The sequence below is a fragment of the Manacus candei genome, unplaced genomic scaffold (genome assembly GCF_025592945.1).
Source record: "Manacus candei isolate 608988 ecotype Guabito, Panama unplaced genomic scaffold, ASM2559294v1 h1tg000061l, whole genome shotgun sequence".
In the NCBI taxonomy this organism is placed as follows: domain Eukaryota; kingdom Metazoa; phylum Chordata; class Aves; order Passeriformes; family Pipridae; genus Manacus; species Manacus candei.
The window spans coordinates 4,715,420-4,740,790 of NW_026138109.1; the positions used below are offsets into that span (position 1 = coordinate 4,715,420).

The 25,371-nt window shown below is 41.9% G+C and overlaps 1 protein-coding gene across 3 annotated transcripts in view; it reads right to left on the bottom strand.

The window, feature by feature from the left end:
* Positions 1-20,371, bottom strand: part of RAI14 (retinoic acid induced 14) — an 88,333-nt gene extending 67,962 nt beyond the window's left edge. For 2 of the 3 annotated variants that reach the window (XM_051804739.1, XM_051804737.1), the window contains exons 1-2: positions 20,269-20,371; positions 9,646-9,737 (exon numbers count right to left, since the gene is read on the bottom strand). In XM_051804739.1, the coding sequence (XP_051660699.1) occupies positions 9,646-9,681 (36 nt within the window). In that variant the 5' untranslated portion in view covers positions 9,682-9,737; positions 20,269-20,371. Of the gene's footprint in view, positions 1-9,645; positions 9,738-19,955; positions 20,173-20,268 lie in introns of those variants that run through there. The other variant, XM_051804738.1, reaches the window with a different exon arrangement.
* Positions 20,372-25,371: the final 5,000 nt, after the last annotated feature.

Genomic DNA, 25,371 nt, shown 5'->3' on the forward strand with positions numbered 1-25,371 from the left:
AAGGCATAAGCACAAAATAAGCTGTTCAGGTTCCCTTAGCCACAGCTAAAGGAATTAAAGAAAAGTGTCCTGCTTCTTCCCCTTATAAGCACATAGAAATAATGTGGTCAACATATGGCCTCCCTCAATATCCTCCTCTCTAGATTGAAGACATGGATTTGATAGACTGTTTGGTGGACAAGGAATTGGCTGGTTGGCTGCATCCAGAAGGTATTTGTCAACAGCTCCATGTCCAGATGGAGATCAGCGATGAGGAGGTCAGCAATCAGTAAATTAACCTCATCAGAGATGGAGGTCAGCGATCAGAGGTCTGTACTGGGACCAGTACTGCTTAATGTTTTCATCTGGGACACAGACAGCGAGAGCAAGTGCACCCTCAGCGAGTTTGCAGATGACACCAAGCTGAGTGGTGCATTTGACACACCTGAAGGACAGGATGCCATCCAGAGGGACCTGGACAAGCTCAAAGAGTGGGCCCATGGAAACATCATGAGGTTCAACAAGACCAGGTGCAAGGTTCTCATGGGCCAGGGCATCAACACAGGCTGGGGGATGAAGGGGTTGAGAGCAGACCTGTGGAGAAGGACTTGGGGGTACCAGTGGATGAAAAGTTGGGCATGACCTGGTCATGTGCATTCACAGCCCAGAAAGCCAAACGTGTCCTGGGCTGCATCCAAAGCAGGGTGGGCAGCAGGTGAGGGAGGGGATTCTGCCCCTCTGTTCTGCTCTCATGAGACCCAACCTGGAGCAATTAGCTCTGGGGTCCTCAGCATAGGAAAGACAAAAACCCATGAGATACCAAAGGGCTGGAGCACCTCTCCTCTGAGGACAGGCTGAGAGAGTTGGGGTTGCTCAGCCTGGAGAAGAGAAGGCTTCAGGAGACCTTATTGCAGCCTTTTGATACTTAAAGGGTGTTTGTAAAGAAAGATGGAGAGGGGTTTTTTAGCAGGGCCTGCTGCAATAGGACAAGGGATAATGGTTTGAAACTAAAAGAAGGTAGACTGAAACTAGATGTAAAGGAAGAAATGTCTTACAATGAGGGGGGTAAAACACTGGAGCAGGTTGCCCAGAGAGGCTGTAGATTGCCTCATCCTTGGAAACATCCCAGGTCAGGTTGGACCAGGTTTAGAGCTACCTGATTTAATTGCAGATGTCCCTAGTCACAGGAGGGGGTTGGACTAGATGACATTTAAATGTCCTTTCCAACCCAAACCATTCTATGATTCTGACCTAAGGCCTTTAAGAATCAATCTCCAAGGCAAGTACACATTTACAGATAAAACAGCTTTTACACCTGTATTCACAAAGTACTGCCTTCAACCAAATCCCCTCATACACCATTAAAAGGGTTGTATAGAGACTCATAGTTTCAAATCTGATTTCATTACTACACAAAGTCTTTACACATTTTGTGCCTGTTGACAAGAAGCAATAGAGGCAAAACAACTGAAGACATGAATCTGACAGCACGCTATGGCTTTTCTTAATGATTAATCAAGTGCTTGTGCATGATGAAGCTCCCTCTGTTTCGAAATGCAGCAATCTGTCTGCAGCTGGGGTGTGCAGCAAAATTGCTCACAAACAATACATCAACTAACACACTGTACCCTCATGCTGTTGCTTCCTTCCTGCAAGATTCCAGAGTTCATCTACATCTCAAGTAGTGCCTTTGAGTTAAACTTCCTATATACCTATGGATTATACGTCTGAAATACAGACCTGAAGGGCAAGGTCACTGAGGGGCTGCCATTAATCCTGCTGAAGAGAATCACATCATATCATAAGCAATGACCTGCGAAACAAACAAACAAACAAAAAAAGCAAGGGGGAATACAACAAAAACTCAAGCTACTTTGCACACCAAAAAGAAGGCACTGTTGGACAAGCCACCAATCTGAGCATTCTCAACAGCCATGTGTATTTTTATGCTAGATTCAGGGGAAATCTGTGCCTCACTGGAACCCCATCATATGCATCCATGGAGCCAGAATTTTGGGTTTCACTCTTGATTCAATGTTCAGCCAAGCAGACTGAACTCTTTCTTCTGACTTCAAAGGGCACTGTTTCAGGCTCTGGATAAGCAGACAGGTTTCCCAAGTTTACAAGATTCATAAGAGGATCATACACAGCAAAGGAACAAAGATGAAAGAAAACAGGTATGCACCCATGAACCAAGCCACACAGGTATGTCAGACACATACATATGCATTGGTAACCACATCATTTGCAAAGTTATTAAAACACCTTTGCTTCTATCATCGTAATCAAGTCAGTGCAAGTGTTGTGGACAACTAGCTGTGTATTTCATCTGAGATACACACATGCAGCATAGCTGGGGAATGAGACTTCTCAGACAGCTGTAGAAGAGTAAATTTAGCTTGAGTTTCAGATTATGCTTTGCTAGTCACCTCTCGAAATCCAAACAGTATAAAGTAGCACTAGTGTCAGGTGAAACAAGAACAACATTTAAGAAGTTTTCTACCTCAAAATACATCAATGTAATCAACATAACAACCTAAATACAGGAAGAGATAATACCTGTGGTACCAATAAATATGGACAGAAGCTGTGAGTCTAAGAAATTAAGATATCTCAAAGCTGTAGTTAAAAGATATTCAACCATGATGGCTTTTGCCAGCACAATGTTAACAGTATTTTTAAAAGCTTAAGGCTGCAGCTATGTCTAGATTGTTTAGGTCTAGAAGTAGAAAAAATAGCTCATTAAATAGCTTTTCACATGTCAGAATAACAACACAAGTCCACGCTTCCCATTTCCTGGAAAGAATAGCCACTGACATCCTGACTCTCATCTACGCTTAAGCTTCACAGACACTCAGAACACGCATGAGACATATTCAGAACACTTCAATGAGACACAAGTGTGACAGTGTGCAAGGAAGCAAAAATGGGCTTGAAACAATCAGAACAGCTTCTTGAAGAACAGGACTAGAAAATATTGCTGGAATAAGACAAATAATACATCACTTTCAGCCTGATTAACTCCTTAGCTTTTGTTGTCTACTTACATCATTCTTAGACTCCCAAAATATAAGCATAGGATAAAAAGGCTCAAATCTCTGCTAAAATAAAATGTATGGATGTTATATTGCTTAGATCATATTAAAGGAGATATTCACAGCAAATTGTCTTTACTAACAATAAAAAACAAGACAACAACCTTCAAACACAAAGACTGGACCATGCCTTAAATCCTCTCCTTTACGTGAGTTTTAGCTGACAACTTCGACAGCTGGACAAATCAGATTAGGCACAAGTAGTGCCAAAAAGGAAGAGAGGATATAGTGTACCACAGTAAGAACACACAGACTGCTCATTTATAATTTTAAAATTTATTTTACTTTACATTTAAATCTTATTAAAGGCAAACAAACAAATGAAAAAACTACAATTGCTTTTTTCCAACTATTCCAAACTCAGGCCTTTTAACTTTTTAAAAGGATAGAAAAGAAATGTCTCTACACAACAAAGATCCCTTTCTTGTTACCAATATATTTAAAAATACTAGTTTTTTTCCAGTTTGAATATGACAATTTGCCTTTCTTCTTCCTACTCCCTCCCATTTCATAATCCTGTTTAGGGAAATAACCATGTGTTTATTCAAAGTAAGCTAACTCCAACCCAGGTTCGCCTATTGCAATTCCAAACCACACAGCACAGTTCTCATTTACGAATTCCCTCTCCTTTCTGTCTCAACAATTTGGAGACGCTGCAGGTTGTTTATAGAATATCTGCCTCAAATATCAGCCTCAGTCTTTGTACTTTCCCATCCAGAGACAGATGATCAGCAGGCAATCCACAAGAACCCAGTTGCTTCTTCTCACAGAACAGTTACCAAAATAGTAACTCTGACCCTACAGCTTCAACTGTCCCTCCTTTCTCCCCCCTTTCAGACCTTTTTCCTTCCCTTCTGTTTTCCCATACCCTTATCTGTCAGTCTTTGCTTGCTTTCTCCATTACATTTTCTTTCCACCACTAAAAGAGATGCTACATAACTTATGGGCTGACACTGCCCCCCCCTCACAGAGGGTTCAGGCACACCATAATTACAGTTCACCTGAATAAGGTAATTTTAGGAGTGCTCCAAGTACATTCCTATTGTCAATAATAAAGAAAATACACTACTTGATGGCAGGAGGTTCACGTTGGACTGACCAGAACTGGCAGCAGGTCTTACTCTAATACACTCAGAACATATTTCATTTCTTTCCTGCATAAAGCATTTAAGCTTTGGCTGAGAGAGCAAGGTGACTAGAGCACAGCCATATGCTGTCCAGAACTGGAGACATGAAGCTAAATAGCTCAGGAGCAGAAAATGGGGTGGAAGGTAGAATCTTTGACTCCTGAGAGAGAGGGAGAATCAGGAGCCACATCGCTTGTTTCAAGAGGAAGAGAAGGTTAAATTTTCCATTCTCAAGAAGAGGTGCTTGAGGACAATCTACAAACTCTGGAGATCAAGTCTTCCCCTACATGCTGAATAGTGGAATCAAAGATTACTACTGAACAAAACAAACGAGTTGAAGCTACAGTCATGATGATGTGTGTCAGGCTGATTCAATCCAACACCCAATGAAAGCAGGACACTGAAAAGCAAGTTTCAAGAGTTCATTTTCTATATAATTGTGTATAGTGGTCAGACAACATTGTCATTTCACTTTTTTTTTGCCAGAGTGAACTTTGTACATGAGTTTCTTGTCACAATTACCCTGAAAGTAAGTAGTACATGCACACAGAGTGGATACTGCAATTTTCATTCCCATGCTCCTTTTTTGGTTAATTGTAGTTTTCAGTGGATAAAACAAATTAAGAGCTGTTTAAAGGAGATCACGCCTTATTACTTTTCAAGTTGCCCCACCCAAGTTTTGTTCTCCCACACATTCAGTCAGAGCACACGAGAACACAGAGATTTCAATACAATGTATCCCAACAATCTTTCCATTCCAGACCCTCACATAGCCTTTTGTACTTTAAAAACTGTTAAATGAATGCCAACTACTTAGAATATTTGGCATTAAAAAGAGGTACCAAGCCTTAATTAGCACAGTGTCTAGATTAAGACTGAGATTTCACACTACAACATATCTAGCTATCTCATCATTTCGAGCTGTATGGAACAATGACTACACCAAAATCCAAAAAGAAGACATTTTAATTAGAACTGCAAATTTCTCAACCCCCACATGATAGTACAACAAATAAGCATTTCCAGAAATACCAGAAGTTAGAGCTGGCAATTAGCATTGGGAAATCCCAGCCTATCTTGGCTCTGCCTCTGACAACAGCTACATTTTCTGCTGAACTGCACAGTCAACTTTCCATTTTAAAAGACACTCCGCTGTTTTAATTATTCAGTATTGAAGATATTTGGAAAAAAATCCCAGTTCCAATCTTCTTCTTGTCCAGTCAACAACTGTAGTAATTAGAAGAAAATCGGTCCACTGACAAATTGCAATATATGTTTTTCAGTTCATCTTTGGTACTCCAGAAAATGGTTCTAAAACTTTTCAGTTTTCACTTACAAATTTATGAGACTGAAAACCATCACAGCCCTCACATAATATGCCTTTTCTAGAGTAACAAAAACCAGTTAAAATCCAATCTACCTAAACAGATCACTTACATTTCTACCTCATCTTAGTGTCATAGAGCTAGATATTTAAATGTGTGTAGGTGCCTAAAAATGTTGATGAGCATCTTGTAGTATTTAAGAAGCAGGTAAAACATGTTTAGGCAAGCTTAATGTTTGAACATTTGAAAATCCACTTTGCCATCGTCTGCCTGTTTAAGATTTTAGATGTTTTTGAAAGCAGGCCACAAACTGACTATCACTTCAGAACACACTCCAATATCAAATATTAATAAGAGGCCTAATAAGACATCAGCAGCTAATAAGACATCAGCATGTTTTTGCTTTAATTGGATTATTTCAAAATCTGCTTTTCTAAGCAGAAACAGTGAAGAACTTACGTCTTACTAGGTAGAGACATTCATTCTCCATTGTGTGAATAAACTACAATTTCACCTTTCAAGTGATAGTTCCTGGTATTAGTATGCCAACTTTTTCAAGTGTTACATGTAATAGTTGCTTGCAACAATTAAAGTGGTCATTCTTTTAGGTGATCAGCTTTCAGATGTTTAGAAGGTGGTAGGTTTTGAGTCTGATAATGAGAAAAAAGAGATTGGGGAGAGTGGAGAAAATACAGTTTTTCGGGCAGAAGAGACTTGTTGCTTTGTGAAGACATGAGTGCAATTTCTGTTGTCTACACATTCTTCAAGTCTGCACATCACTGCTTAGCTTCCAGTCCACTGCTTTGCTCCCACCTAGGCATCCTCTTCACAGATTCCTAGTCTACAAGCATCCTCCTGTGACTACATATCACTTTGACAATAGTCATTTGTGACAGAGCGATAAATCTCATTCCTTCTCTCCAAATACACATGTTCACATGGCAACAGTCACCCCCAGGAAAGATTCCACAGCCATTAAGTGTGTCAAGGACAAAAGATTCTCCAGTTAATGGAGCTGGCTTCACACATAGTAAATCAGTTAAGATACAGAGATAGAGTAAAAGCATGAAGTGAAGAGTCACTCTTTTATTTAAGAGTGATACTCTCACCTCTCACCTGTGGACTATATCAATTTTGCTAAATATCTGAATTAGAAGCTTTATTCCCTTGTGTGTTCCTGCAACCCCTTTGCTGGCATGTCCACTGTTATGCTTTTTGGGCCAATAATCTCAAGTGCTAAGCCAAGCAACAACTGCAGAAAGGGATGTCCTGCTGTTCCCCCCTACTTTCACCATTCCTCTCAGGGTTGACCCTACAGTAAGATAGAGCAGAGAGTTATCCATTTGATACTCACCTTACGAAGTAATTTTCCATCACTTTTTCCCTGAACTGGCTCACTACAGGGTCAAATACCCTCAAAATGAGAAGAGCAGATATGAAAAAAGAGGCAGCAGGAAAGTCTTTTTCACAAGCTGCAAGACTGGTATCACTACACACCAAAGCAATGCCTTGACACCAAGACATATGCTTCAATATCAGCAGTTATGCTCACTTTGAATTCAGCCACTCCAGAGAAGCCTAGAGAGCTTTAATATATCAGTGAAATTTCCTTCGTGGTCTTCATTCAGCCTCACTGCTGGAGAAGTGTTTGTGTAATTCCTGTTTCTCATACACATCCTGAAGACTTATTTCTTACTCCTCCCACTCATTTCTTTTATGCTAACAGTGAGCTTACAGAGAAGGGTACTGTTCCTTACCCCAAGACACCTTCAGTTCTAAAAAATTATACAATAAAGATTTCCTCTAGAAAGGAATGAGGAAAATAGTCTGTCCATCCCTGCTGATTTTACCCTTATCTCCAGTTCAAGAGTGGTTACCATATCTTATAAATTGAGATACAAATACAACGAATTCCAATTAAAAAGACCTCCATTTTCTCCTCAAAAATTATAGCTAAGGGTAGCTTCTAGAAAGTGAAGAGAAGGATAATTTTCCTTGCTTATCTTGCACAAAATATAGAACAGCTCCTGTTGGTTGTTTTGAATTATGCCCTTAAGGTTTGGCTTCAAAACAGAGGAAAACAGATTGTCACAGATTTAGACTGTTGTGCTCTTAGAGCAGTATATCTAAATTTTAGGTATCTGAAAAATCCTTTGTGGTCAGCTTTGTCTCCAGCCAGTAGACAGCAGCAGTATCAAACCAGCAATTACTTTCAGATGCCGCTTGATTTTGGGGAGAGGCGCACACACATTACCAAAGATAGATAAGTAAGGAATAAGTGAACCAGTGCGATTTATAATAGTGGCTGACTAGCTACAGCAAGATCTGGTTTCATCACGCATGTCACTTAGCCTTTGCACTAGAGAAGCAGCCCAGCTAACTAGCATAAAAGTGTGAATGAAGTCATCCTAACAAACGGGCACACCTAACCTCCAAGTGTGATCATATATTAGCCAATGGACTGTTCCTATTACTCAAGCAGATGCCTATTAAAAGTTTTACTGGTGTAGGTGAACTCAAAATAGCAATTGCTGCCACTTGTTACAACAGGAGCAACAATGTCTGACCACAAAACTATAGCAGTTCTGAACTGAAAGGTATGTTCAGTTAGATGAGATACCGGAGATTTGTGAAATTATTTTTATTTGTCGTGAAGTGGCACAGGACACTGTGCCACTGGCTGATTCAGTCTGGTGACTAGCAAAAGCCAAACACTGCTTAAGTAGCTAAAAGTGTTTTGCCCTGCATCCAAAACCAGAATATTTCTAGAATACTCTAGATATTCTAGAAAACAAAGGGTGGTTGACATATTTAGCTTGTTTATAGAGGTGGTCTTTCAAGAAACACCTCTTTCTAAGCTGTAGTAGTAGAGCATCCACCAGTGCTGCTGCCAGGAAGCCAATTCAGCAGCTACAACAAATGCTAACCTGTAGCTCAAAAGACTTTCTAAACAGTAACCAGCACATCTGCAGGGTACACTGCAACAGTAACTCTACCTTCTTCACTGTTACTGATGGGCATTACAGGCTGGCTAAAGACACACCACTCTGAGGGCGTGCCATGAGACCATCTTTACATCAAAGCATGCACTGAGTGCACTGTGTAATTTTATTCCTGAACATGAAAACTTCTTAAGAAGCTCTATTTTCAAACCTAAGCATCTTCAGCATCTTTATCCTACATGGCTGCTTCAGGACCCCATGCAGATCTGGCCATGACAAGAAACACATCACTTCTTTCAGAGCAGAACAAAAATTTAGGATGAAGAATGAAATATTACATTCTTCACAGATCATGGAGTTTTGTTACAAATTCCACACAATATCTGGAAAGTCAATTAAGTATAAAGTCACCTATTTCACTGACTGCTTACTAGCAGCACAAAAACCTAGAATGAGTAGGCGTGTAAACAGGACAAGAACAGGACTGGATACAGCAGTTCCACAGCTCCAGGGGAAGTATGCTTACCATACAAGTAGAAATCTCCACTGATACTACTACTACTAGCAAGAGGCTACACATGATGTACAGCCTAATGTCTCTCTTAATGCCATTTGGAAAATGATCCTGAGGACCTCCACATTTATGTCTGTCTTCCTCACTGATCCAGCCTCATATCCACCCCTCCTATCACACTAGAGCTGATAAATCACAGCTGCCCTAATTGCTGAGTGGGTTCCTGTATTTTTGCTGACAAAGAAACCCTGCCACAGTCTGAGACATTTCGTTAAGTGCTCAAACACCACACTGATAAGAGCAGTATTATGCTCAGACAGAAGTATGATTGGGTAGTAAAGTCCTTACTAGGCTTAATCCTAAACCTGGAACAAAGTTTCAGTCTGGGCACCAGCACAACATAACTGAAGTTCTGCAGACCCTACATACATGTGTATGATTCAGTTATGGGGGCCAGGGTAGTGAAATACTGTTAATTAACACAACAGGGAAGGGCCCTACAAATAGAAACAACCTACTCCGTACTGTACTCAGGTGTTGCCTTTGTGCTTGGAAAAAGATTTTCTTCTCTGTAATTCATTAACCTACAAGCTTATCAAGGTAGGAGTGAAGAACTTACTTCCAGCATGGAAACCAGCAGTCAAACTGAGCAGAAATACTTACGTCACTCTTCCTGAACTTTGCTTTTAAGCTCTTCATGCTGATCACATTCAACCTTCCAAACCTTTGAGGAGCTTTTTATCCTTCTTCAATATCTAAACAAAAAAGAAAGAAAAATAAGATTCCAACTCGATACTATTCAGTTCACTAGCAGCCAAGTCTGAACTGAATTTGCATACCTATATCACCCTTTGAGGATTTAGCCCTCAAGCTCTAAGAAAGATTAACAGCTAGCTAAGGAAACGTTCTGTTTCTCCAGACTTAAAAGTAAGCCTAAGTCTGACCACTGAAGAACAGAACAAGCCTTTACCAAAAGCTCAAGTATGTATCACATTATACTAGCTACATCTCTACATAATTAGATCACCAACATGTTCATGTAAGAGCAGATTTCTCTGCCCAGTGCTTATTTTAACCTTATCACCAGGGTAGCCATTTGTGAAGTGGCAGAAGTAAAGTCACTCATTAAAACTTCACTATCCTTTCACCATGGGTCTGCACTGGGTAACGGAAGTACCACCACTATTGTATGCACAAGCCTAACCACTAACCAAATTCAAAATTATACTTAAACCATGCATGACACACGCTAGGATAGCTCAACACATAGAATCATCTGAGCAAGAGAAGAACTGTTTTAGATTCTTCCTCATAAGAAATTTTATCAGTATTCTTAAGAGTCATAGCTGCTTATAACTTGGCAGGGCACTATCACAGTCGTTGTTCCCCCTTCCTCCCTTTCATGCAGAGAAAACCAGCAGTTGAACAAACATATAAAACCAGTGCAACAGACAAGCTGCAAACTCTCACAGAGGAAGGGGTGCCAGTGTCTAGAGCAAAGTTTTCTACAGAAATCTTCAATTACACCACATATTGCCAACCCAGGACAAACCTAACAGTGAAGAGCATGCTAAAGCAGCATGGCAATGTGCTTTTTCCTACAGCACAGCAGAAAAACTTAATGAAGGAGTGACGTACATCTGGATTGGCAAATGCACCTATGTAAAAATGTTCCACATTTCTTGTCTTACAGTATGCTTACTGAAAATAATTAGTAACTTTCATCTGCAAGTTCTAGCTGCTATACAAATTCTTTCTGAAGGAACAGTTTAAAGTAAAGGATGTTCAGCTGTATAAACTTCCTCCCTCCACCCTAGAAGGAAAGTAGAAGAAGTTTTACAAATCTAGTCAGATAAATAAATAACTGAAATGAGGACTGGAGCATAAATTCAAATAGGTCACGCAGGGTCACTATGTTTCACATTACTCTTCAGAAACAGTCGATTACAGTTTGATAAGCAAAGTGAGACTCAATTGTTTCATAAAAGTACATCTCATTATTATGAGGCAAGCTGCTATGTAATCATCATCACTCTACTACGAGTTTTAAAATTCCAACTATGCAGTATACTCTTAGTAGAACATATATGAATGCTTCTACAAAATACAAAGCTAAGTACCAGTCAGGAATAGCAATTAGTACTAAGTAAACACGTCATTTAGTTCAACCCCATATTTATCTGATAACCAGTTAGGACAAACTCAAGCACCTTTCTTCAAAAAAACCCCAAACAAACAAAAAATCCCATATAGTATGTACACACAAACACATTTCCCACAGGCCACACCCCTCCAACAGGTAACAATAGGTAATGTGGATGGGGTAATTCTGTAAGTTGTTAAATATCATTAAATCTAATTAAATTACTGTAAGTCTAATTAAGCAGTCATTTTGAAGTCATGTCAGATTCCTGACTGATTCCAGGCATATGAAGAGGGGTTTCATCCAAAGTTCTCGCATTTAATCACAAGGAGAATGGGCTTGTGGCATTTTGTTTAATTCTTTAGTATGCAAAAGGAAAAAAGGAAAATAGATTTTGCAACTTTTCACTCCATGACTTAACTGACAATTTCTTAGCTCCTTCTTGGGCTGAGTGGTGTATTTGTAAAACACTAATAATCTTTTGGTTTGTAATAAAAAAAATTTGTAACAATCAAAAAGAAGGAATTATTTCATGTTGCTCTCAGAGAAGCATACTGCTTTATTTCTGCTACACCTACTCAAACTTTGGAGGAAGTGTTTAAATTGCACAACAACTGTCACAACCTGCACTGAAAAGGAGCCTGAACCTCAGTAAGAGACTAATAATCTCCTAGATCATCCTCTAGTAACACTAAGGATGATGAAAACTGCAAAGACCAGAAATGCCAGGGTACAGACAAGACAAATACCATTACTTTTCTGGATTTCTTTACATACAACATGAAAAAAAAAAAAAAAAGAAAGAGAGAGAGAAAACGTAGGACAAACCCCCAAGCTGTTTTTAAAACTTTTGCAAAAAAACAAAAAACCCTGACAATATAAAGGAACTTTAAAGATGTGAAACATTATGTAATATCCCATGAAATTCAAAATTTAACAGGACTTTTTATTTTAAAGCTGAAATATATTTGACTAAAAAAAGTGAACTGTTTGGTCAGACCAGTTAATAAAATATAAAGAAATCCTATGCGTGGGCAATTGAAAACAAGAAATCTTTCCTCACATACAGATTGCCAAAGAATTGTCTGCTGTAGGCTTTCTCCTTCCTACCCCCTCACCATTTTTGTCTCCTATGGTTGACAAAATTTGTTATCACTCCCAAGGAGAACAAAATACCCAACTACAAGGCTATAGGGGAGAGATGACAACTCCTTGTAGGAATAAACACAGAACAGCTGCAAAGCTGGGCTCTCTTCTCTGAGGAACCTGTAATAGAGTCTAACTAACAAGATCTGCAAGCACTCCCAATATGTTAGTTTTCCCCCTTTGAGGAAGGAAGAAGTGTTTCTATCAGAAGACAACTTGTTTTTCCCACAGGATACTTCACCTCTTGCCTAAGTGCATTTTATACATTGAATGTGAAACTCAAATTCTCAGCATAATTAAAAAAGCATGCACAAGCACACAAAACCAGCATTCCCAAGCTTAGTATGTGTCACATCTGTGCTTATCCCATAAGAAAAAGTAAGCACAAATATTAATATTACAGTTTAAGCATTATAATGCCCATAATCCTTCAACTGTAGAGACAGAAATGCGTGGAGAGGGCTACCTTTTCTTGGCACTGTTTAAAGGAGGAAGTCACCTCTCACAGGGTGTAATTATTGGAATTTATGCAAAAAGAGGTCAGCATCCTGATTCAGCAGAGCTTTATGACAAGTGGTCATTTGCCAGAGGGGGGATAAAAGGAAGCGCCATTAATACTCTTGATAGGAAGTGACTACTAGAAATTCACTAGGGAGCATGAAGACACTTCAAAATAGTATTTCTGCAATGAATCACAGGTACTAACAAGAAGCATTCTCTATTAATAGTGGCATTTCTCTGCTTTCAGAACAAATGTGGTAATAAATACCGAGAGCTGTCCTTTTATAGCTGCAGCAAGTTAGTAGCAGAAAAGTGCTTAACTCCAGGGATACTCAACAGCTAATGCCGATCATGTGCTTTTAACCATTAGATCCAAAATTAAATAGCTAGTCCTCCATCTCATCTGCCTTTAGCTTAATGCTAAGAAATGGCCTTGAGGAATACAAGCCACAGTAACATCTTTAGGTTGGTGGTAAACCCATCTAGTTCAAACAAGAGACATTGAAGTGGTGGTAATCTTTGGCCTCAATAATTTCACTGTGACTGTGTTTTAATACACAATACAATCTTTAGGTTTAAACGTAGGAAACAGATTAGGATAATCTTCCCCACTGATTTACAGCGAGATTTGTGGAAACCACAGTAAACAATAATACTGATATTTTTTCCCTTTCATGAAATTCCATTAAAATCAGAGTAAGGCCTTTCAAACAATGTTACAATTAACTCCTTGAACAGCCAAAGATCCAGTGATGCAACAGTGAAAAGCTGTAGTTTCACTAAGTAAAACTACAAGTTTACAGTACAACCATATATAAATCCCATTAATGAGAGTCATGCTAATGAGAGTCACTCTTTACTGATTGATAAGTGTTGAATTCAATTAATTTAGGTGTCAAAAATCTTGCATCTCTTTCAGAACACCCTGAGAATCCTCCATCTCACACAAAGCAATTCCAGAGCAACGCGCAACTCATGCTGTCGACTAATTTCCCCTTCCCCTCCCAAAAATACTTCAAAAAACTTTTTTAACCATGAGAGGTTACAGAAAATATTTACAGACTCCACGCCAGATCTGGCAACATACATGGGGGGAAAGGGAAATGAAAAAAGGGTCTGGAATGCAAAAGAGTCCTGTTGACGCTAGACACTTAAAACCTCCTTTGTGTGAATACACCTAGTCACAGGGAAAAATAAGGGGCCCCAGAAGCGTCTTCCCCCAAAGAACAGCATCATCATTATTCTCTGGATGATCATTTTGTAAATCACAAGCCCTGCTCGACCCGGAAACACAAGCCTAGCAGCAGCCAGCACTGCAGTGCAGCCAGAGGCATCAACACTAATGTATCCCTTCTGCTGCTCACCTTCACTACCCCACTTTGCAAATGCTTCACGTGCCTGAGCTCCCCTGACCTACCATTCAATGCTATGAACGTCCTCCAACCTAAGCTCTTCCTTAGCATTACCAAAGCCACAGTACTGCCTGGAGGCGTTACCCATTGCCCAGCCTCTTCGATTTCCACACGAAGGCAGCAACCCCACTGTCCTAAAAAAATAACCACTGAACACTTCACCTCTGACTACCTTCCTATTTCCATCCAGCTGAGTATATTCTTCCACTTCTCAGGCCAAATCAGAAAAGCATGTATGATGTGACCAAAAGCAACAGGAACATTTCCCCACTCTTTATCAGTACAGCTCGGTTTTTCCATCTTGAGTAACCCACCCTACCATAGGAAAAGTCAAATAGAACAGAATTTTTTAAACTCAGTGTCACCTATAAAGACAAATAATTCTTGGCTTGGTTAATCCACTATTACTTACTAATGAAAACACACTGAAAAATGCAGTGAGAAGCCCAAACACTACACAAGAGTGGGAGTGATTTATATACAGTTAATCCCACTCTAAATAGAATCAGACATCAGAGATAGCAAGGGCCTTGGGTAACTTAGTACAATCCCACTATCTGCTCACAAATCACTGGCAAGGATGTGCTGAACTGTACAAATTTAAGCATTTGAGCCCAAAAGTTAGAGCTCCATAGATATTGCAACACTAACAAATCTACGGCTATTGCTCCTCCCTGCAGAAGGCTTTGCAGCAACTCTACCCTTACACTTCCTTTTTGATATTCAGAATTTTCAAATGTTAAATTTCATTTTAATGGATTTTAAAGGATTCAGCTGAAGCAGTACCAGCCTCTGTGGATTTCATACAGCCAACACAAACCCAGACAACAAGGAAGACTGTGGATGTGGGGGGTATGTGCAGTTTGTTAAACAGTGTATTCAAATGCATTTCTTGACAGTGAGAAGAAAGCTTGCAACAAGAAGGCCTTAGACACAGCAAATTACAGGAGAAGGTTTGAGAAAAATCAAAATGTGACATTGCCCTGATCTGTTTACTTGGCATATTAGACAGGACTTTGGGCAAAATTCTAGCTCAAACGAAGTCCAGGCAAATTTGTCATTCACTCATTACATACAACTTTGCTCTGTTCTCACTCCAGTTCTTTTGTCTGGAAATGTCTGTCAACACACACCCAGCTCAATGAAGAGCACAGCAAAAGAGACAAGACTTGCATGAACTGGAACATACCACTGTCTTTCTCTGCTTTCAATTTCCCTGTCTCTAAAACAAAAAGGCCCCCTCTTGCACGCCCCTCAATTTTGTGACATCTCCTTTAGTTTGGTCATACATAAGACAGGCTGCAGTCCTGAAGACTTTTCCATGTTCAATGCTTACTTCAACAGGATGAGACTTGAAACGAAGCATCCAGCTACAACTAGAAAAAAGAGAAATCACTGCAAAATCACACTAGTGAAATGTCAGTTCTTCAATGAGAAACCCACATAGGTAACAGCAGCTAGCACTTGTTTATACTTACTCCTTTCCTAATATTCTGTTATAAACCATCCAACTTCATGTTCTTCAGAATCGACAAGCACAACAAACTGTACAGTTGCAGTGTTAATTCTATGGAGAGACATATCCATGACTTTATAGATTAATATTCTGAAATAGCCTAAGGCAGAGCAGTCATCTATTAGGGTTGGAGATAGAAAGACAGGAACATCAAAGCAATTTAAATAAGACACTTGACAAGCCCCACTCCCATAAGTGCCTTGGAAGAGTATTCTGCTGAAAGTAGTCCAGAAATACCTTCAGGGACTGTGCTGATAACACAGCTCCCCTATTCAGCTATCAAGTTCTTGGGCAGGGAAAATATTTTAGCTGATGAAAATGGAGTATTTTTTTTTTACACTTCTTAAAAATGGAGAGCTGAATGTGTTTCCATCCTTCAATAAAAAGCACTAGAAATTCTGATATTTTCTGTTCTAGAAGACTATCAATGCTATGAACTAGCAGGACATCAGCAAGATGAACACTGGCATCTTGGTAGATAGTATCTGTGGAATGGTACCTCTGCTGCTATTCAACAAGATCTGTCCAGGCTAGAGAGTGGGGCAGAGAGAACCTCGTGAAGTTCTACAGAGGCAAGTGTGGGGTCCTGCAGCTTATGAGGAATAACTTCATGGACCAGTACAGGTTAAGGGTTTGCCTGCTGAAAAGCAGCTTGGCTGAGAAGGACCTGGGAGTCCTGGCAGACAGGTTAACAATGAGCCAGCAGTGTGTCCTTGTGGACAAGAAGTCCGGTGGTATCCTGGGGTGCATTAGGAACAGTGTGGCCAGCACACTGAAGGAAGTTATCCTCCTCCTCTGCTCAAGCCATATCTGGAGTGCTGTGTCCAACTCTGGGCTTCCTAGTGCAAAAAAGACAAGGAACTACTGGAGAGGGTCCAACAGAAGGCTACAGATATGTAAGGGGCTGGAGCACCTCTTTTCAGAGGAGAGGCTGAGAGAGTTCAGCTGGTTTAGCCTAAGAAGAGACAACTGAGAGGGGAACTTATCAATGCTTATAAATACCTTAAGGATGGGTGTCAAGAAGATGGGGCCAGACTCTTTTCAGAGGTATCCAGTGAAGGACAAGGGGCAACAAGCACATAATGAAACACAGGAAGTTCCATCTGAATATGAGGAAGACCTTTACTTCTTTACTTTGAAGGTGACGGAGCACTGGCTGCCCAAAGAGGCTTTGGAATCTCCTTTTCTGGAGATATTAAAAATCTGTCTGGTCATGATCCTGTGCAACCTGCTCTAGCTGACCCTGCTTTAGCAGGGTGGCTGGACTAGATGATCTCCAGAGGTCTCTTCCAACCCCAGCTATTCTGTGATATTAGTGATAATCAAGTGATGTCTATCTCATTTTCTTCAGGTTCTAGAAACATATTTAATAGCAGCAGCACTAGGTGCTGCACAAATATTGGGGAAGATGTAGTGTTTAAGATACTTCTCCTAGCCTTCACAGACTTATGAATCTTCAGATCTCCCTTTGAGTTATTCAGGTAAGTCATTGTAAAAAAGGTCCTCAGGAAGCACTTGAGTATCAAAACTCCACAGAGGTATTTCAGGGTGCTCCAAAGCGCCTTTGCGAAGTCAGACATCTGCAATAACCAGCTGTAGTTCCCTGCCTCTCAGCAATTATGAGTAAAGAAATGGAACATCCTCAACTACCGAAGTTACAGAGTCACAAGCAGACCAGCATACTAATTCTTTTTTCTGTTGTAATGACTGAACAAACTTGGCTCTTCCTCCACTTTACCCATTTCCCCTATATATAGAAAAACCAACCAACCAAAAAAACCAAATCTTGGTTTACAATATTTTGAGTACTAGCAATGGCTTCCAGGCACAAAACCAAGGGATGGCTATGACAGCTTTAGAAAATATATACAAGTTATTACAGCATTCATGTTAAATGCAAGATCTGCCTGCAGAGGAAAGACTTGAGTCAAGACCTAAAACTTCCCAGGAAGATACACTAACCACAAGTCTCTCTCCTTCAGAGGTGATCACCTCAAGTTCAGCACACTGACTACCACCATCACCTTCCAGGCATTACCAGCCATCCTGTCCTGGACCTCAAGACAAGGGAAGGATGCTTTCTTTCATTGCTGTGTCCTTCCACTCCAGCAGTCCTTGGCAAGTACCCGGGCTGGTGGTTAGTCCTAAGTGCCAGAGGGGAGCTTTAGTTGCTCCCACAATTTGCCAAACTTCCTTATGTCTCTGAGAGTTTGACTGTGACAAGCTCTGTTCTAATATATTACCTGAATTGCAGCTATTTGCACTACTTCCTCTGTATCCTAAAAGTCCATGATTAGATGACTCTCCAAATGAGACTCCAAATGACAGCTAGGATTGACAACTCTGAAAACAAGGCTCAAGCTACCTCAAATGCAGAGCTTTCACCTGCACACATTCACATGCACCTAGAAAGCAACTCCAAAAAATGCTGGCAAGTGAACAGGCTTCTCAGACATGCAAGAAGTATATACACAGCATGAGAGCCAACCGCTCAAATCTATAACCCCAGAAAATGATATAGATTGCTATGCTTCCACCTTGGAATTTTCAGTAGACTACTATGTCTGCCATTAAGTAAGACACCAAAGCTTTGAATTTATTTGTTCTAGTTTTCCTTGTTTTTTGTCTCTGTAGTTATTCCAAGCATTACCCCTGTGCAAAAAGAACTAGCCCACAATCAGCTCCAAAAAGGAATGTGATTAGGGTATTGTTGCAGGATTTAGAAATTACCAACATCTTACACAAGAACTAGCTTTTATGTTTCTCCAATCACAGCTTCTCCCTCAAAAAAAGACACAAAGTCCTCAGCAGAGAAGTGGAGAAGAAAAAGTGCACAAAGAGAGAAGGAGATGAGGTAAGTCAGTGTACCCTCTTGTGAAATGCTTACATCGCTTCATGAGATGAGCAGCCTCCTGCCTAGTCTTCTCTCCACTTGATGTTATCTATCTATCTCTTGGTTCATGGAAGCAGAGGGGAGGAGGCAGCATTTTATTGCTTTGCTAGTGGATACACTCATGGAAGAGGGAAGCGAATAGCAGACGGCCAATATTTTTAGAGACTGGAAGGATGGATGTCTGCTACTGCATAGTGACTTCTTGGCACTGAGCTTGGCTCCAACTCGAGAACCCTGAGATCATACCAAGTGTCGTCCTACTCACATGCTCTTTCACTCTGGTTCATAGGGCTGTTATGCGATTCTTCTATCAGTAAATAAAATCTCACTGACAGCTTTGCATGAGTGGCCCAAGACAAGAGCCAAGCAGGTCATTGACAGATATTTACTAAATTCAGTTACACCTAGTTAATCCCAGACATCACAAGACCTTTCTAAAATGGTGTATATGTAGTTTTTAGTGTTTGATTTTTTTTTTTTTTTAGATAAGGCACACTAATCTTCAACACGCTGGGGTAAAGGAGAAGGGGAAAAAAGGAAAGAAGAGACTACAGTTTCTACCAAAGTAGCACTAGAGTGATAGTGTTTTGTATCAGTTCTGTAATAAGCACATTTATATTCACTATAGAAACAAACGGGAAAATTTTTCAGAGATCCTGAAACGTTGTTAAGGCAGAATTTAATGACTCTCTTCATACGGATAAAGTCAAGAATGTCACAAGTGGCGACAGCAGACTGTAGATGGCTCGTGCTGCCAAACGCTGTGCTAGAGAAAAATCTTTCCCGTGCCCTGTGGGAAGTTAGAAGCACAGGTTCCTGGTTAAACTCGATACGATTCCTTAAGCAGACTACCTAAATTTTTTTTAGCAGCTACAGAAAATCTGGATCCTTTAAGCCCGCGCTGCCAAGGGAAGGCGCAGCCCCTCCATGTGCCCGTGGGGTGCGAGGAGCCGGGGGTGGTAGAGGGGTGCGGGGAGCCCTTCCCCGGGCTCCCCCCGGGGAGAGCACCGAGACACCCTTTCCGACCGGACCGAGGAATTTGAGAGTCCCCCCAGGAGTGGATTTAACCCCATCAGGGCGCCCCGGGAGCGGCACTGCCGGGGCTCGGCCGGACCCGGCTGTCAGGGACCGGCGACCCCCGTCCCTGGGCGGCGGGGGCGGCTCCGCCTGGGGCTCAGGGACCCGCGGAGACCCCCGAGAGGCGGGCAGGGGTGCAGGGCGGGGGACCGGCGGAGCCACCGCTCAGCCCCGAGGGCAGTTGTCACTGCCGGCCACGCATCTTGAGAGGAAAGGAAAAAAAAACAGACAAAACATAAAACCACGAAGTAAATAAAAAGAAATAGCCAAGCGCCGGTGACTCACGGGCTGCGTCCCCGCGCTGCTCTCCGCTCCCCCCGCACCGGCCAAACGGGGCTCTCCGGCAGGGAGAAGGGAGAAGTTCCCTCCTGTTGCACCCTCCGGGGGGTTCCCCCGCTCGGGCTCCTCGGGGGGAAGCGCCCGGCGGCCGCGGAGCCCCCGCGCCGGGCGGCGGAGGCGGGAGCAGGTGGGCGCCGCACACAAAGCCCCATTCACAGCGCCCGCCGCCGCCGAGCGCGCACGGACCCTCCTCCTCCTCCTCCTCCTCCTCCTTTTCCTCCTCTTCCCGCCGCCGCCTCCCGCCGAGCCGCGCTCTCACCTCATGGAGCAGCCACGTTCCGCTACGCCCGCGCGAGTGTCCCGGGAGCCGCGCACGGAGCGATCCGGGCGCTGCCGAAGGGCGGAGCGGCGGCGCCCCGGGACACTCGGGGGCGGGATGGGGCGGGATGGGGCGGGATGGGAGGGGGCGGAACATCACCGCGCGGCCACGTGACCGCGGGGGCTCCGGTCCCCCGCTGCGAGGGGGGGCGTCGGAGAAGGGGCGCGGGTTCGTCTGTGTGCCCTTTCCCGGAGGAGGGGCTGCTGAGGGGAAAGGGTCCGCTGGGGGGGCTTGTGGGGGTCGCTTCAGGGAGACCACCCTGCTGGCTCGGGGCTGGAGCGGGGTTATGTGTGGGAAGGGTGTGTGTGGAATCACGGAGTATCCCGGGCTGGAAGGGACCCCACGGGAATCATCAAAGTCCAGCTCCAGGCCCTGCATGGAACAACCCCAGGAATCACACCATGTGCCTGAGAGCACTGTCCAAGTGCTTCTTGGACTCTGTCATGCTTGGTGCTGGGGAGTCTTTTCCAGTGCCCAACTACCCTCTGAGTGAAGAACCTTTTCCTGATATCCAACCTAAACCTCCCTCAGACTCAGCCTCCCACTATACCCTGAAGTCCTGTCACTGGTCACCAGAAAAAAGGGATCAGTGCCTGCCCCTCCTCATGAGGAAGTTGTAGACTGTGATGTGGTTTTCCCTCAGTCTTCTCTTGTCCAGGCTGAAGGTGGGTGACAAGTTGCTGCCACCTCTGGATGCCCAGGAGAAAGCTGGGGGTGGGAGGCAAATGTGTGTCAAATTCTTCAAGAAGCACAAGTGCCTCAGCACATGCAGGAGGTCCTGAACTTTGGTTCTCTCTAAAGCTTCTCTGTGCATCAAATTCCTCTTTGAATTTCAGACTCCTAGGTAGGAAGAATTGCTTCAGAAGAAAGAAAGTGCGCTATGACTATTGTAGTGCTTGGTTACATAGTAGCTAGAGGTCAGAGAATCACGAGTGGACTTTATAGGTGTACCAAGGTTCTGATTCACTGGATGTGCTTCAGAAGTCTCTTTTCTGTGTAGGCCAAACCCTTCTTCTTAAAGCTGAATCTCCAGAGTGCCCTTTCTTGAGTATTCTGGCAAGCTGATGGAAAACCACCTTGATATCTCACCAAAAAGATCACCTATGCAACACCTTGGGCAATGTGTCAACAAATTAACCTGTTAAGCGAGTTGGTGAGCCTCTGCCTGTAATCTCACCACAAAAGTCCTACCAGTGCTGCTGCCTATCATGTCCTCCCAGAGCTGCTTCCCATGATGTCCTGCTCATATACTGGTCCCACTCACCACAACTGGGTTCCCTGCCTGAGAAGTTCTCCTTCAGTCTCTGTGATCACTCTTATCTTCTTTGTTCTCAACACTATCCACACCTTCTAAAGTGGCAAACAGTACACGGAGGAAATGACCACTTCAAAACTTCAGATCTTTATTGTAATAGTGGCAAGTATTGTTATTAAACAAATACACTTGATTATCACCAGAAGCACACTTTCCTCTGCTAATCTGCAGTTCTTACCTTGGTCAATTTGTTCTGCATGTGTTTTACCTCTGAGGATAGCCATCATTGTGCCAGCACTGTTTCCTCTCTTTTTTCTTATAAAAAAGACACACCCCAAAATGTTAATCTAATATAGTTAACAATGAGAATTTAATTCACATGAAATAGAAAAAAACAGGAAAAAACATTTCCCTGCAATGCTAGCTCATCAACTACAAAACATGTCACATTTATTATTGAATTATTTTTAATTACAGTTATTTTTAAAAGCCAAATATATGTGTACAGTATGGTTAGAAAGTCTCCTAAGTACTTTTACCAACAGCAGCAAAATTCTACATGATCATGTGTTTCTAACATGAAAATGTTAGTTAGTCACTGTCTCTTGCATTTGAATAGTTTGACCAGGTAGCATTTTTATTTCCATTTTCAGTGCCAGCGTATAATAAAGAAGGAGTTTGGATATGTTTGCATGGGATGCTCACATATAAAATGACACATGAATAATAGATACTACCTTCTGTCTACAGTATTATAAAATGCTCAGTTCTTGAGAACTGGGAAATACCATATTTACTGGTTCCCAGAGAAGGATTGTTCATCATCTTATAAACTGTGGACTAGGATAAAGGCTTTGGGCTTTGTTGTGACAGCAAGCTTAAATGCATTAAACCAAACTGATCTGTCTGACAGAATCTGACTGCCCTCTAGGTTAAGTCTCCTTGCATGGAACACTGTTCCTTAAACTTTTCTTTCTGAGCCCCCTTTTGGGTTTCCCTCCAAGGGTCAGGCGTTGCCTCTCATTCAAAACATGCCTATGTAATTTTGGGGCTAAAGCCTCTGCAGTCAGAGGACAAGGCTGGGAGCTGGGTGAGTTCAGCTCTATTTCAAATTTTGCCCTCAGTGTGCTGTAGGACTCTGCCATAGTCATGTTTTTCCACCTGTGCTTCTACTATGGGACGTACGCAACTTTTTGAGAGTTTCATTGAATGCTCAGCATAAGCTAACAGAAATTGTTAGTAAGACAAAGAGAATGTAATCTGCAAGAGACAGAAGGTAAAGTACATCCTACACAAGCAGCTTCTCTCAAAATCTAAGTATTAGCACATCAGCTGTGTCACAGCCTTCGCGAGCCTCTCTGTTCCTTTGTAGAGCAGGCATGAGGCGAGGATGGGAGAGGAAAAGAACATCCTCGTCTGCTCAGTCTCCTGGAAAATGTGAGGGTTTGAAGTCAGTTTTGACTGGGAGTTGGCTGCCCATGGTGAGGACGTAATGAAACCACCCATGCATTCCTCACCACTACTCCAGAAGGGAGAGGCCTGGAAGTGGCTTAAAGATGTCTTTAATCACATCTTCTCACTCTGTCTTGATAGCATCTGCTAATTAGCTTACTTGTTAATTTTTTTTTTATTCTGCTCCTGGCTAGTTGTTAAAATTTTTTCTGCTGCCTCTGGCTACTGCCTTTGGCAGAACACAAAGCACTGGTCACATCTCAGCCTAGAAATTATTTGCAAAGGAAATCACACTCCCAAGCTGGCTGATCATTTCCCTGCTTCCTTCAAGCAGCTTAAACCTGTTCTATCAGCTGTAAATGCTGCATTTTTTACTTCCCTTGTTGGACTTGTTCTGATCTAATTATTTTCAATTGGAATCTAATTTGTTTTACTAATGCTGGCTGTTATTTTTTGGTGAGGTACAATTTAAATAAAGTTTGGGTTTAGATTTTGAGACATAGTTTTTTTCCCAGACTGTTCTTTGCTTACAGCAAAATATTTTTTTCATCCTTTGTAACAGATGTCCCCCTTAAATGCAGGAATCTCTGTGGTAACAAGCGGGAGAGTTAAAAAGTGTCATTTTTATCTGCTCCCACCAGAGTGCTTTCTTTTTTTAATAACTTGTTAGCACAGAAAGGAGGTGCTTGATGCCTCTTCACAATATGGTATGTTTCAGAAAACTTGGTTGAGATTTTTTTACCTTTACTGTTTCTGTGCTCTCGATATGGCAACTACAATGGGCCTGACAGGGTCAACACAGGGAAACACTAGAAATTTAAGAAACTCACAACTGGAGCTGCTCAGACTGAGCTCTTAACTGAGATAGAATCTTCAGAGAGAGGAAAGCCTACCTAGAAACTTCTTTTACTTTGAACTGAACTTTCAAAGGGTTAAGGAAAAATCCAGTAGTACTTGCAGGGAATTATCTAGATTATTTCAATTCATTTGAAAGATGGGTATTTCCTCTGCCTCCACCAACCTTCCTTCTTTCTCATGGTTTTTACATCTGCACTCTGCTTCTTGCACCTTTCTGCATGGAGTGCTAGTTTATAATTTGACCTCTTCAGGGTCCCAGGTGACATTTCTAGGAGAGCTCCAGAGAAATTCAAGTTGTTTTGCCTTTGTGATTCTTCCTGCAAAGGAGGACCCTGCTTTGCCATGGCCACAAGTGGCACCATGAGGCTGGACTGCCCTGCAAATCTGAATACTCCTCTCCAACAAAGGAGCAGAAATCAGGAGCCAAGGGAGGAGGCCAGGCTGTTTGTGTCACTGTTGCTAAGTCCTTCAGTGGTTTTGCCACAGAGATCAGCTGGGGAACTGGCCTTAAACAGCAGCCTTACCTGGCTGGGACGTAACTGATGTTCCAGTTAGGAAAAAGAACAATCCTCCAGAAATGTAGCTAACTCTTCTCTGCCTGTGAGAAGAAGGACATTATCTGCCTCTGGATATAGTTTTCATTTCAGTTTGTAGCTGCTGAAATATACAAAAGGGATTAATGCAATCCTTCTTAAGTACAAAGAGTAAAAATTGTCTTACTTTTTCCTTTCCTTTTCTCACATTATTATGGAAATCCGTGCTTGCATGTTAGTGCCTTTGATATGAAAGTGCTTTTTGCAGGTTTAACTAGGAGAAAAATAGTTTCTTGGCCTTTTCACTATCATTCAGTGTAAAATAAGTTTATCTTTTATATCTTCTCTGTAGGGACAAACTCAGCGTGGAAGTGAGCTTGATGATCTAATGCACTTTCCCACAGAGCCGAAGAATTACTCCATATCATATTTAATTCTGAAATTACTTTAAAAGCACAAGTCCATGGAAACAAAAAAAAGAGGATTACACACTCCTTACACAAGCAGATTGAACTTGAAGTGGCAGAGCATCTATGTGAATAATTTAAAAAGGGAAAAGTGTTTAATTTCTTCTTATAGAAAAGCTCATTGAGTAGAAAGACAATTGTCAAAACAGGCAACAGGACCTTTGGAAGTCAAGGACAAAGCTTTGTTAAAAGCCCATCCCAGAATCAACAGGGCGTATTTCAGGTTCAATACCATGAATACTGTTTATGTGTAGCATCCTCTGCTTTGTCTTTTCTGCCTAGAGTACTTCCTTCTCGTTTGCACGGGGCCATGGAAATCCTGTGCATTTGGGCTTGCTCCATTCTTCTCCATTCTTCTACAAGCAAGAGGAAGATTTTTCTCTCTGATTTGCCACACAAATACAGATGGGAACCTAGATCACTTATGAAAAAATCCCCTGCTTCCCAGACTCTGGGCTACCTAGAGGCTTCCCTGCAA